At 46.0% G+C, this 13,335-nt stretch overlaps 1 protein-coding gene and 1 pseudogene across 3 annotated transcripts in view; one reads left to right on the top strand and one right to left on the bottom strand.

Annotated features, from left to right (window-relative positions):
* Positions 1–1,022, top strand: part of ZNF143 (zinc finger protein 143) — a 31,614-nt gene extending 30,592 nt beyond the window's left edge. For all 3 annotated transcript variants that reach the window (XM_070425326.1, XM_070425327.1, XM_070425324.1), the window contains one exon: positions 43–1,022. In XM_070425326.1, the coding sequence (XP_070281427.1) occupies positions 43–126 (84 nt within the window). In that variant the 3' untranslated portion in view covers positions 127–1,022. The remainder of the gene's footprint in view (positions 1–42) is intronic.
* Positions 1,023–8,570: 7,548 nt separating this feature from the next.
* Positions 8,571–8,910, bottom strand: LOC139018040 (ubiquitin-ribosomal protein eL40 fusion protein-like; annotated as a pseudogene).
* Between the last annotated feature and the right edge of the window lie 4,425 nt (positions 8,911–13,335).

The following is a 13,335-nucleotide window of genomic DNA, read 5'->3' as shown; positions in this document are numbered from 1 at the left end:
GGCATTATCTTGATTGTGGGTTTGTGTATGTTCCTGTTTCAGCTTGGAGAACAGCCATCTCTGGAAGAAGCCATCAGAATAGCATCCAGGATCCAACAAGGAGAAACACCAGGGCTGGATGACTAATCCCGAGAGCAATAAAGCCAGGGGAGCCTTTCATCTTCAGGCAGCAGAGCTCCAGGAAGCCCGGGGCCCAGGAAAATGATAACTTTTCCATTCCTCAACACTGTACACATTTTTATGCAAGAGTGGAGAACATTTTATTCTTGACACTTTTGTGCATATAACCCTTGGAATAGGTTTCCAAAGTGATTCATTGTGTACAAGGAAGTATGAAATTAGGGCAATCCAGTAAATTTTCACATTACTGTTTTATCACATTGCAGACTCCTAGAGTCTTTATGTAAGACAGTGAAGTCTTACCGAGACTTAGGGTGGATTTTTAACTTACTGTGAAAAAAAAACCACACAAATAAAGGCTATATCTAAAATATCAAAGGTTCTATATGTCACACAATCATAATTCCAAAAGCCATCATGGATAATAAAGAATGTAAAGCCTTCAAATATTTCCCCCGGTTAGTAGAGTGTCTGCAGCTTTTGTTCTACTGTATATTTGTCTGTTTTTATTTGTGTCTCATGGTTTGAAGACTGTTCATTAAGGCTTCCATTCCTGTTAATTACCAGCTCTTCAAGCTGAAATGCTAATTATATTAGCACTACATTGGATTATGTATAAAATTACAAAGTTTGGTTACTTAAAATTAAAAAGCTAAATCCAGTACTTTGGTTTTGTTAAAGACTTTACTTAGTGTTCATGTTTTTGTTACTGTTTTAAAAAAAAAAATAATGCACTATCAAAGTTTGACCACAATCTGGAGCCCAGATAACAGTGGCTTTACTCTGAAAATAAGGTTAGTGGGTTGGTGTAAATTATTTATTTTTTTGCTTATGTACTTTTGTTTTAAAGCTTATTTACCCTAAAGTTTATTATTTTGAATACAGCAATTTTTAAAATGTTACCTTTATATTTGTTTTATTAAATTGGTATGGGGGTGGGGGGAACTGTTACAGAAAATACCACAAATGTAATAGATTATAACCCAACACACATGATTGAGAGTACATTGTAGATCAAGCACCGAATAAGTACTATTCTATACATTTTTATGTACTCATAACAGTTTTGTGAGATATATGGGATTTACAATCCCGTATTTGTACAGGAGGAAAGTGAAGTTCCAAAGAAGTTAAGTGTCTTACCCAGGCCTATAGCTGTGAAGGGGCAGAGCAAGGACTTGAGAACCCAGACTTTCTGACTCCCAAATCCAGCGTGTATTTCACCACGCCACAGCTGCCTTCTCAGATGATAATTTATGGCAAAGATTATCAAGATGAGCTTTGGTTTCTGGTTACCTAATGATCTGAGCACTTGGAAAACCATCTCTAATGTCAGAAATTCAGCTAAAGATTAAAAAAAGGGGGAGGGGGATGGAGGGTTGTCCTGCAACAATCACTTGGTCGCTGTCATTCTCCATGCTTTGTTTGCCAGAGAGCTGACATGTGGCTGGTTTTCATTTCCAGCTTTACAATAAAAAAGGAAAAAATGTCAGGCTGTTTTATTTCATGCTAGAGGCCCTGTGCACAGACTCGTGCATACTGAAAGTAAATTAGTTAGAAGGTGGCCAGTGGAGCGGGACTGGGCAAGACAGGCCAGACACATCCTGGAGCCAACCTTCGGCAATCCCTCCCCAGCTGGTGCCAGGGCTCAAAGGGCGTCTGCGGAGTGAGCAGGGTCCCTTGGCCTGGTCTGCGGGGATCCTGCAAAAACCAGCAGTCTGACATCCCCCGGGGGGTCCCAGAGTGGAAGAGGGCACTCTACAAAGTTGCTGTGGCTCTGCAGCTCCAGGATTGAGTGCCTGCCCCCATGGTGGTCAGTGCACATCATAGCTACCAGCTGGTCACTTGCTTAGACTTTTACATCTATAGATGAGTGTTATCTTGGATCAGGTTCTTTGAAGTCTTAATGAAAAAGGGTCATGACTTAGTCATTTGAAATGGGAAACCTTTCTGAGTTGGGCAGGGCATTGGTGGCTTGCCCTTCAAAGCTGTTCGTAGATATATTACATTAGAAAAGGTCTTAGTCACCCGCAGATCCAGTCTTCATTCTTGACAGGGACATTTAAACATGCTGAGAACTCCCAGATGAGGCCTGCTGAGGCTCAGAAAGGGGCCTCAGGGGTTGAGCAGGAGAACAGAATCTGGGAAGTCCCGGCCAGAGCACCAGCCTCCCAGTCCCTGTCCTGCCATAGGGAGCTCCTGGGCTGGGCCCACCAGCCCATCTGTGCTTCCCAAGACCCAAACCCAAGCTATCGACTTCCCTGGGCCTCTCACAGCTCCTTTGCCGGCTGGACTCTGCTGGTGGACCTGATTATCCCTCAGCTTAAAAGAAAACGCCTTCCTACTGGCACCAGAGGAAAGTGCAGAGTGGTGCTGTTGGTTGGTCCCCTCCCTGCCTTCCTGGCAATGGGACCTCCGGAGGGGGCAGGATTTCCCCAAGGACAGACTCCAGCTGATGAGCTGACAGTTGCTAGTTAGTGAGACTGGTGTAGGTTTCACAGTGCAGGATGCCGGAAGGAGCCCTCCAAAGTTGAAGTCCCCCAAAGGCACTTGATGAAACAAGAGTACACTTTAGCAGAAGGAGCCGGTAGGAGAATAACTGCAATACAATCCAGACAATGCTCAAGGCAAACCTTGCAGTCCAAGAAAAACACTCTATCCCAGACACAGCTCCGGGCCACTACAAAGGAAAGAATTTAGAAAATAACACTAGCTGTGTTGGCTCAGTGGATAGAGCGTCGGCCTGTGGACTGAAGAGTCCCAGGTTTGATTCCGGTCAAGGGCACATGCCTGGATTGCAGGCTCGATCCCCAATGGGGGAAGTGCAGGAGGCAGCCGATCAATGATTCTCTCTCATCATTGATGTATCTATCTCTCTCTCCCTCTCCCTTCTTCTCTAAAATCAATAAAAATACATTAAAAGAAAAAAAAGGAAATAGAATAAAATGAGGGATTGGCTTCCTTAATCCTCTACAGGTGGCAGCTGCCCAGGGGGCCACATCACTCCCTAACTACCCCCAACTCGGCCACCCTCCATCAGGAGCAAACTAACTGGACAGTCTCTCATGCTGCTTTCCTGTGTGGCAGCCCTGGGACTGGGACTAGGTAAGTACCTTAGGAAACCAGGCACTAAGCACTGAAACAGACTAGATTTCCATGTATCATCCCAAGGAATTTTGGGTCCAGCATTTCCTGGCTCAGATGTGATTATAGACCAATCAAGTGTCAGCAGACCCCAACAGTGAGAGGGGACAGTGAAAAGGAAAGGGCACAGCTGAAGTCTGTTGTCAGGAGGGAAAGGTGGAGAAGGCTGCCTCAGCCCCCTCTGCTGTAGCACTTTCTATACTTAGATTTCCTTTAGGGATGAGGAGATCTTTCAAAGAATACTTTAGCATATGTGTGTGTGTGTGTGTGTGTATTTTTTTTTTCCATAGAGGAAGGGAGAGGGAGAAAAAGAACCATCAATGATGAGAATCATTGATCAGCTGCCTCCTGCATGCCCACACTGAGGATCAAGCCCACAACCCGGGCATGTGACCTGACCTGGAATCGAACTGTGGCCTCCTGGTTCATGACTCAATGCTCAACCACTGAGACACACTGACAGGGCCAAATACCCTCCTTTCTTGTGCCTGAGGAACAGGGCTGGCGTCATGGACGTGTGACCAGTACAGTTGAACAAGACCCTGCACTCTGGCCCTGACCAGCTTGGCTCAGTGGTAGAGCGTTGGCCTGCGGACTGATGGGTCCCAGGTTCTATTCCAGTCAAGGGCATATACCTTGGTTGCAGGCACATCCCCAGTGGGGGGTGTGCAGGAGGCAGCTGATCGATGTTTCTAACTCTCTATCCTCCCTTCCTCTCTGTAAAAAAAAATCAGTAAAATTTATTTAAAAAAAAAAAAAAAGACCCTGCACTTTGAAGGGCCCTGCACTTGGGAGTTAATGCACTGGAGTTGAAGTCTTGAAATTCTTAATCATCTTATCTGTGAATCTGTGTTCTGTAAGTGAAGTCTCAAGGAACAATGAATGGAGCAGGAACTGGGGGCTTGGAGCCTGGACTTAGTCCCACCCCCTGTGGCCTGTCTCAATGAGTTCTCTTCTCCATGCTGCTTCCCTGCCTGGCCTCCCCCTGCTTGTCCTCTCCCTGTGACTGCTGCTGTGCCTTCTGCCTTTGGCAGGAGCCTGGGTGCCAGTGCAGGAGGGTCAGTGACAGGCGCACACACCCTGTGGAGGTTGGTGCCCGTGGTGGTGGCCATTTTTGCCCTAAGTTGGCAGTACCATAGTGTTCCTGGTGGGGGGCCGACTTTAGCTGCGTCTTGACAGGAGCAAGCCTCTTGCCTATCCCAGCTCTGAGTTTTGAAGATACCTGGGAGTAGCCCATTTACTGTGGGCTGGGGTGGCAGTCCTGTGGGAAGGGGTGAGGGGATTTGTCGGCCCAAGAGAGCGCCTGCCCCAAGCACCTTGAGGGCCCAGGCCCTCAGAAACTCTTTCCCCAGGCTTGTGCCAGGAGGACCCTCGCTTCCTCCCTCCTCCTTTCCTGGGCCAGCTCCAAGTACCCTCCCTTCCTGGAATGAGCCACAGAATTCCAATTGCATCATTTCAGTGATCCCCAAATACAAGTTACACACTCTGATAGTTTCATTTAAAATTGGCATTGCATAATAGAAATATGAAGGATAACATTCATACTAAAGTTCTTTAATTTTTCTTAGAATGATGTTAAATAGCAAATTAAAACACCATGAGAAGTAGTGTGTGAGTGTGTGTGTGTGTATGCACGCGCGCGCGGGGGTGTGTGAAGGGTTTTGAGTTCAGTGTCATTAAGTACGTTAACATTGTTGAGCAAATATCACTACTCACCAGCTAAAGAACTTTTTCAAACAATAACTCCCCATCACCCCTCCCCCAGCCCTGCAGCCACCTTTCCATTCTCTATGAATCTGCCAAGTACCTCCTATAAATGTCTTTGTGTATCTGACTTTATGTATGCATTTAACCACACTTTTTTAGAGACAGGGAGAGAAACATCAATCTGCTGTCCACTTATTTTTGCATTCATTGGTTGTCTCTTGTATGTGCCCTGACCAGGGATTGAGCCCACAATCTTGGCGTATTAGGACAATGCTCCAAGCAGCCGAGCTACCCAGCCAGGACCTCACAGCATTGTTTTTCTTGCTTTTGACCAAGCGGCCCCGCATTTCCTTTTTGCACTGTGCCTCACAGATTGTGTAGCCTGCTCTGCTGAAAAAAGCCCTTCTCTGCTCACTGTCACACAGCAGGTGTGACTTGTATTTTAGGAACATAGCATCTGCTTTTCCCTTTTAGATTGTGGGGTATCTTCGGATAAGGGAGAATTCCACTTCCCCATAACTCCTGGTGACCTGGCAGAGCAGCAGGTCACCTCTAGCTGTTCCCTCTGGCTCTAAACTCCCCTGGCTTGAGAGGTACAGAGAATCTCCATGCGGGATTTCATGTGTTTCTAGAGCACGGCTAAACTTGGAGGACAGAATGTCATGCTGAGTAGACTTACTCAAGATTCAGGCTAATTGCATGAATAGCTAAAATGAGAATTATCTAGCAAAACGCCCCCCCGCCCCCGACCCTACTTTCTGCATTCAAGTGAAAGAAAATGGGATTCCTGTTCTAATGTCAATCCCAAATTTCTCCCTAGTTTGCCTCCCCTCCGCAGGGTTCCCCTGGACACACAGCTCCTAGCACTTCACTAATCTGCCCCGAAGCCCTGGCTCAGATAGGAGCCTGAGAAAGGGATGTGGAAAACAGCTCTAATCTGGATTACAGACTCCGGCGGTGCCGCCCAGATAAATTCTGCAGTTTCTCTGGAAAAAAGCAAAAACTAAAATCTGCAAGAGGGTTGCCTTATCTTTGTAAGTAAGAAGCTTTTGCTCTAAGCCAGTGACAGGGCTTTGGGGCAGGGCAATATGTCCCAGTTTGGAAGCAGCTCTTAAATTCACGAGATCTTACCCAGATAAAACTCAACTGGCAAGCGGTGGTTCCCCACCCCACCTCCACTGCCTTAGGGCTTTTCTAGCATCCTGAAATTGCTTACTGTTCTTTTCATCAGGAACTCAGGAACACCAGAAAAGTGAACCACTTTTTTTCTGCATATGTGATCTTCACTATTGTGAAGCTGGGGAAACCTTGTGGGTATTTCAAAGTAAATTTAAAAAAAAAAGGGGGGGGGGGAGGACTAAATGAATGAGAGGCATTATTGGTGAGCCTGGGAGTCAGCCACCAGCAGGAGGTGCTGTGTAGGTTTAGGGAGCAATCCACAGCTACACACTGCTTGCTTACGGTGTCCTAGAATCTAGAACAAGTTAACCAGCTGTGCCTGGGAAGGGCAACCTTTTCTCTCATCTTGAAGGAAATCATTTCATCCTGGGAGAAAACAATGTGAGGGACTAACAGGGGTGGGCAAACTTTTTGACTCGAGGGCCACAATGGGTTCTTAAACTGGACCGGAGGGCCGGAACAAAAGCATGGATGGAGTGTTTGTGTGAACTAATATAAATTCAAAGTAAACATCATTACATAAAAGGGTACGGTCTTTTTTTTTTTTAGTTTTATTCATTTCAAACGGGCCGGATCCGGCCCGCGGGCCGTAGTTTGCCCACGGTTGGACTAGAAGGACCCTGACTGCCTCCTCTGGGATGACACTAAGGAGGAAATAAATGCCCACACCAGACCTGGGAAACTAGTTTTGTTTCCTTGCCCAATCTGCCAGCCATTTTTGGCTTTATAACCAGTGTTGACCAAAGGGCACATCAGATTCAGTCCTAAAAGGCCAGTTGCAATCCTTGCGAGTGGAAGGTACTGGGAGCTAAATATCATGGTCACGCATGTACTTACCGTCCTAAGCCCCAGCAATATTCAACACCCCTGAGCCCGTCCCTGATGGACAGGACGATGGCAGTATTCTGCATCACACTCTACAGTCCCAGGGGGAGGTCTACAGGGCCACCTTCCTCCATCCCCACAGGGAAAGTCACTTGCTCACCCAAAGGCAGGCCCAGTCCAGGGCCCCAGTGTCAACGCTGATGGACGGCAGCAGGACTCCAACAGCTCCTATCCCAAGTGCTTAGACTGCAGCCTTTGCTGCCCTGCTGTGGATCCAAGGCTAATAGGTAGACTCTGACTTTGTTCCCGGGGATGGCTTCGGAAGGAAGTGGCCCACTAGAGGGGAAACCCCACCCCTGTTCTGGTGCTCCATGTCCCTTCCATTTATTAGCATTGGAGTTGGACCTCTTTCAGGAGCAAGGTAGTCTACAGAGAAGTCGTACCACAGACGTCCAGGCCCCTAGGAGATGGCGGCCAGGATCTTCTACTCACAGATTAGTTCATTCATGAAAAGGCACCGAAAGGCCTCCATCCACACTGGCGGCTCTCGTGTATCAAATGGCCCGTTGACATTTCACTTTTAAAAATATATATTTTTTAAAATTGATTTCAGAGAGGAAGGGAGAGGGAGAGAGAGAGAGAGGAACATCAACAATGAGAGAGAATCATTGATCAGCTGCCTCCTGCACACCCCCTATAAGAATCGAACTGTAACCTCCTGGTTCGTAGGTTGACACTCAACCACTGAGCCACGCTGGCCAGGCGGCATTTCACTTTTGACAAAGATTTCCACAGATTCCTGTTCTTTCTGGCCCCTGAGTTTAGATTTCCAGTACATGCAGATGCTCTGGCTGGATAGCCACCCTCTTTTTGTCACAAGGGTCTTTCCGGGCAGGAGGGAGGGCACCCTGTCAGGGAGGACTCAAACAATGGCCAGGAAGTGACTTTCTGCTGCAAATGCACTTCCCCCTGACACTGTGGGCCTGTGATACTCGGCTTGCAGCCCCCACAGTGGGAAGGCACACAGCCCTCCGTACCCACTCACCCCCTAGGGCGCTATTTTAATCATGCTGTGTGCCTGCTCTCCTCTCTTCCTGTTACAGATTAAGAGAACAGGGCCCACCTACTTCATTTTTAAAATTTATTTTTACTTTATTTTTTAAACCTCACCCGAGGATATGATTTCCATCAATTTTACAGGGAAGGAGAGGGGGGAGAGGGGGAAAGAAAGAGAGAGAGAGAGAGAGAGAGAGACATCCATTGGTTGTCTCCCATACGTGTCCTGACTGGGATGGAAACCGAAACCTAAGTTTGTGCCCTGAGGGGGAATTAAACCTGAAACCTTTTTGGTGCACTGGTCCACGCTCCAACCAACCAAGCCACCCAGCCAAGGCCACCTACTTAATTTTTGACTGGAGAATTATTGACTTTGAAAATAGAAATATAAATGAGGCTGTATGTCAACGGTAAAAGGTTCATAACTCTTATTTTATTTATTCTTTTCCAGTCAACAGAAAGGCAAATTTTATTGGGGCCCCAGGGTCACAGGGTTCTGGCAAAAGGCCACCCTGCACCGAGGAAGTGGTGGAGGGGCCTTATTTAATGTCCTTGGGGCACAGGCTGTTGGTGTGGCCACACTTCTTGCAGCAGTCGGCAGCGTGGGGGGGTGCAGACAGCCCCGAGCGGGCAGAGGGAGGGCTCCATGATGCCCCCTCGCAGACGAGGCACCAGGTGCAGGGTGGACTCTTTCTGAATATTGTAGTCTGAGAGAGTGCGGCCATCCTCCAGCTGTTTGCCGGCAAAAATCAGGCGCTGCTGGTCAGGCGGGATGCCCTCCCGGTCTTGGATTTTAGCTTTGACACTCTCAGTGGTGTCACTGGGTTCGACCTCGAGGGTGATGGTCTTGCCAGTCAGGGTCTTCACGAAGATCTGCATCTCGGCGTCTGCTCCCTGCCTTCTGGAAGAGAAAGAGCACATAACTCATTCAAAAAACCAGGAGTAGCCCAGCCAATGTGGCTCAGTGGACGAGCGTCGACTCATGAACCAGGAGGTCATAGTTCAATATCCGGTCAGGGCACATGCCTGGGTTGTGGGTAGGGGGCGTGCAGGAGGCAGCCAATCCATGTTTCTCTTTCTCTCCCTCTCCCTTCCTTCTCTCGAAAATAAATAAAAACATTTATTTTTTTCTCTCTCTTTATTGATTAAGGCGTTACATATGTGTCCTTATCCTTCCATTGAAAAACATATATATATATATTTTAAAAAACAACAAAAAAAGGTCTCAAGAAAAACAAACAAAAAAATGCTCTAATTTTGGAAGAATGGGATCAGAAAAAAGCTTTTTATTTACACAGTATATTTTAGTGACATTTCCCATTCTGGAGCACTAACTATGGACAACTTTGTATTTGAGGCAAGAGAGCAGTTAGTAGAACTAAGGGAAGGTGCAGAAAATGCAAAACCACAGCAATGGACCATCCTATAGTATTTTCACATTCTGGACCATGTGATGACACTGCTGCCATCTGTTCTTTCAAAGGTTTGTATCTTCTGCTGCCACTTATCTATTTAAATCCTCACTCGAAGGTATTTTTTTCCCCACTGATCCTTAGAGAGACTAGAAGGGAGGGAGAGGGGAGAGACAGAGAGAGAAACATTGATGTGAGAAAGGCATTGATTGGTTGCCTCCTGCAGGGCTGGGATCAAACTTGCAATCCAGGTACATGCCCTTGACCAGGAATGGAACCTAGGACCCTTTGATGCACAGGCCAATGCTCTAACCACTGAGCAACAACCGCCAGGGCAGCTGCTACCTATTCCATTGCAGGTATGCATGCTTGCATTGGGCTGAGGGTAGAACTAGACATGCTCTCGGATCAGCCCTGGTGACAATCAGCCAAATGAAGGGTACTTGTCTGAGATGATTTGTTAGTAAATATGGAGAAGTCACCTGCCTTTTACTTCCCACTTCTCTGCAGCCATCATGACTTAGCTACTGTCTATCATGATTACCCATCTTCTGGAGAGAGCAGATGCTTGCCCATCTCCTACACCCTATCTATCGTTCTTAAGGCTCTACTAATTTTGGTGAAGAGAGAAAGGAGGGAAAGCAAGCAGCTCACTGGATCTCACTCTCTAAATTCATAGCAATCTTGCCTAGCCGGTTTGGCTCAGTGGATAGAGCGTTGGCCTGCTGATTCGGGCCCCGTTCGATTCCAGTCAAGGGCACATGCCTAGGTTGTGGACTCAATACCTAGTAGGGGGTGTGCAGGAGGCAGCCGATCAATGATTCTCTCTCATCACTGATGTTTCTATCTCTCCCTCTCCCTTCCTCTCTGAAATCAATAAAAATAAATAAATAAATAAATAAATAAATAAATAAAATTCATAGCAACCTTGAATGAAAAGGAGAATAGCTACTCTTGAAAAGAGAGAATAATCAGCCCTGGCTGGTTTGGCTCAGTGGATAGAGCATCAGCCTGCGGACTAAAGGGTCCCGGGTTTGATTCCACTCAGGGCACATGCCCAGGTTACAGGCTTGATACCTGGTGGGGGCCATGCTGGAGGCAGCTGGTTGATGTTTTAAAAAACGATAGATTACAGGAATGATAGAAATGTTCCCAAACTGGATTGTGGTGATGGTAACATAATTCTATAAATTAACAAAAAAATAATTGAATTATATACTTTCTTTTTTAAAAAATCTTTATTGTTGAAAGTATTACATATGTCTTAACCCCCCCCAACTTCTTCTAGCTGAACTGTATACTTTCAATAGGAGAATGTTATGGTATATAAATTTATTTCAATGAAGCTGCTAAAAAAAAAAAAAAAAAAAGGAAAACAAATCTTTCTTAAAAATTATGTTTCATCCTTTAAAAAGAATGAGGCAGTTCTATATGCATTCATATGAAATAATCTCCAAAAATATTAAGTGAAAAAGCAAGGTGCAGAACAGTATGCATAATGTGCTATAATTTCGTAAAAATATTTAAAAGAGTACATGTATTTGCATAGATCACTTCTGAAACAGTATAAGAGAAAATAATAATGTCAGTTGCCTCTGGGTAATAGACTAGAAGCCGGGGATGAAAGGGAAACTTACTTTTCATTGTATGCCTTTTAAAAAAATGTTTTTATTGATTTTTGAGAAAGAGGAAGGGAGAGAGAGATAGAGATAGAAACATCAATGATGAGAGAGAATTCATTGAGGGGCTGTCTCCAAATGCCCCCAACCAGGGACCAAGCCTGCAACCCAGGAATGTGCCCTGACCTGGAATCGAACCATGAACTCCTGATTCATAGGTTGACGCTCAACCACTGAGCCACACAGGCCAGAGGAACCAGTGACCTCTTGGTGCATGGATTGATGCTCAATCACTGAGCTTTTTAATATGTATTTAAAAAATAAATAAAATTGTTGTTTTCAAGAAAGAATCCCAATGACATTTTTTTTTAAATCTTTATTGTTCAGATTATTACATTTGTTCCTCTTTTTTCCCCCCCATAACTCCCCTCCTTCCAGCTCCCACCCCACCCTCCACCCTCACTCCCCACCCACTGAGTTCATCCATAGGTGCATGATTTTTGTCCAGTCACTTCCCACATCTCCCACACCCCTTTTCCCCCAAGAATAGTCAGTCCATTCCCTTTCTATGTCCCTGATTCATTATAGTCACCAGTTCATTCTGTACATCAGGTTATTTATTCACTTGATTCTTAGATTCATTTGTTGATAGATGCATATTTGTTGTTCATAATTTGTATCTTTACCTTTTTCTTCTTCTTCCTCTTCTTAAAGGATACCTTTCAGCATTTCATATAATACTGGTTTGGCGGTGATGAACTCCTTTAGTTTTTCCTTATCTGTGAAGCTCTTTATCTGACCTTCAATTCTGAATGATAGCTTTGCTGGATAAAGTAATCTTGGTTGTAGGTTCTTGGTATTCAGCACTTTGAATATTTCTTGCCATTCCCTTCTGGCCTGCAAAGTTTCTGTTGAGAAATCAGCTGACAGTCGTATGGGTATTCCCTTGTAGGTAATTGAGCCTCTTTCTCTTGCTGCTTTTAAGATTTTCTCTTTGTCTTTTGCTCTTGGCATTTTAATGATGATGTGTCTTGGTGTGGTCCTCTTTGGATTCCTTTTGTTTGGGGTTCTCTGTGCTTCTTGGACCTGTAAGTCCATTTCTTTCTCCAGGTGGGGGAAGTTTTCTGCCATTATTTCTTGAAATAGGTTTTCAGTATCTTGCTGTCTCTCATCTTCTGGGACTCCAATGACTCTGATATTAGTCCGCTTAAAGCTGTCCCAGAGGCTCCTTACACTATCTTCACACTTTTGGATTCTTTTTTCATTTTGCTTTTCCAATTGGGTGTTTTTTGTCGAATCTTTGGTTTGATTCTTGTGCTCCTCTGGTCTGCTATTGGGTATAATATTCTTTATTTCAGTCCGTGTATGCTTACTTTCTAATTTCTTTATCGTAGCATCGAGGGTCTCATTAGTTTTCGTGAGGCTCTGCACGAATTTATGGCAAGCCCTCAAAATTGCGATTCTTAGCTCCATATCCTCCATTTCTGTCATGTTTTTTTGTCTCCGCATCTTTTATGCTTTCTTGGTGCACCCCCTTGTGGTCTCTGTGCACAGTCTTGTTCTAGCCAAGCCTTAATTGTTGTAGTTAACACTAGAGGGATTTGACCACCAGGCCGACTGGCGGTGGAAATCAGCTGTGGGAAAACTTCAGTCCTCAGGGGAGGCGCTAGTCCAGCCCTTGCCTGAGGCGATCGGCAAATGGCTGTGCGCAGGGTTTGGGCGGGGCGGGCTCAACAGGGCGGGGGGGGAGGGAGCAGCTATGGCCGCTCTCAGTCCGTCCCCAGGGGCTCTGCCTCTCTGTCCCAGCAATCGCTGCAAACCTCGGAGGGGCCGTAGCCAGACAGTCCCGCTTCTCCCGTTTGAGTCTGGGTCCCTAGAGACTCGCCCGGATCTGTAGCCCAGAGTCTGAGACTCACTCCTGATTGAAAACGACAATCTCGCCCTCAGCCGCCAGCCCGCTTTGCGCGCGCACCCTCACCACCGCACCGCCGTACCTTTAAATTTTCCACACTGCGCCTCTGCTGAGCGTCGGAATGCTGTTGTTTTTGCTTCTAGTTGAAGAGACTCTCCTCAGCCAGCCTTCCCGTGGTTCTGGTTGATGTCCGCTCCGACTTTTAGTTGTATTTTTAAAGTGGTTGTCCACGGCGGCAGTCTCCGGTGTTTACCTATGCCGCCATCTTCGATTCTCTCTCCCCCAATGACATTGTTAAGGCCCTCTACCTCAAACAAACAGCACTTTGTTAAAAGATTTTCTGGTTGGTCATCAAATTTGA

This window comes from Myotis yumanensis, unplaced genomic scaffold, assembly GCF_028538775.1.
Source record: "Myotis yumanensis isolate MYYU_CA2020_CCGP unplaced genomic scaffold, mMyoYum1.0.hap1 SCAF_10, whole genome shotgun sequence".
NCBI classification, from domain to species: Eukaryota; Metazoa; Chordata; class Mammalia; order Chiroptera; family Vespertilionidae; genus Myotis; species Myotis yumanensis.
The sequence above is the reverse complement of the archived record's forward strand: the minus strand, read 5'-3'. Positions and strand labels throughout refer to the sequence as shown.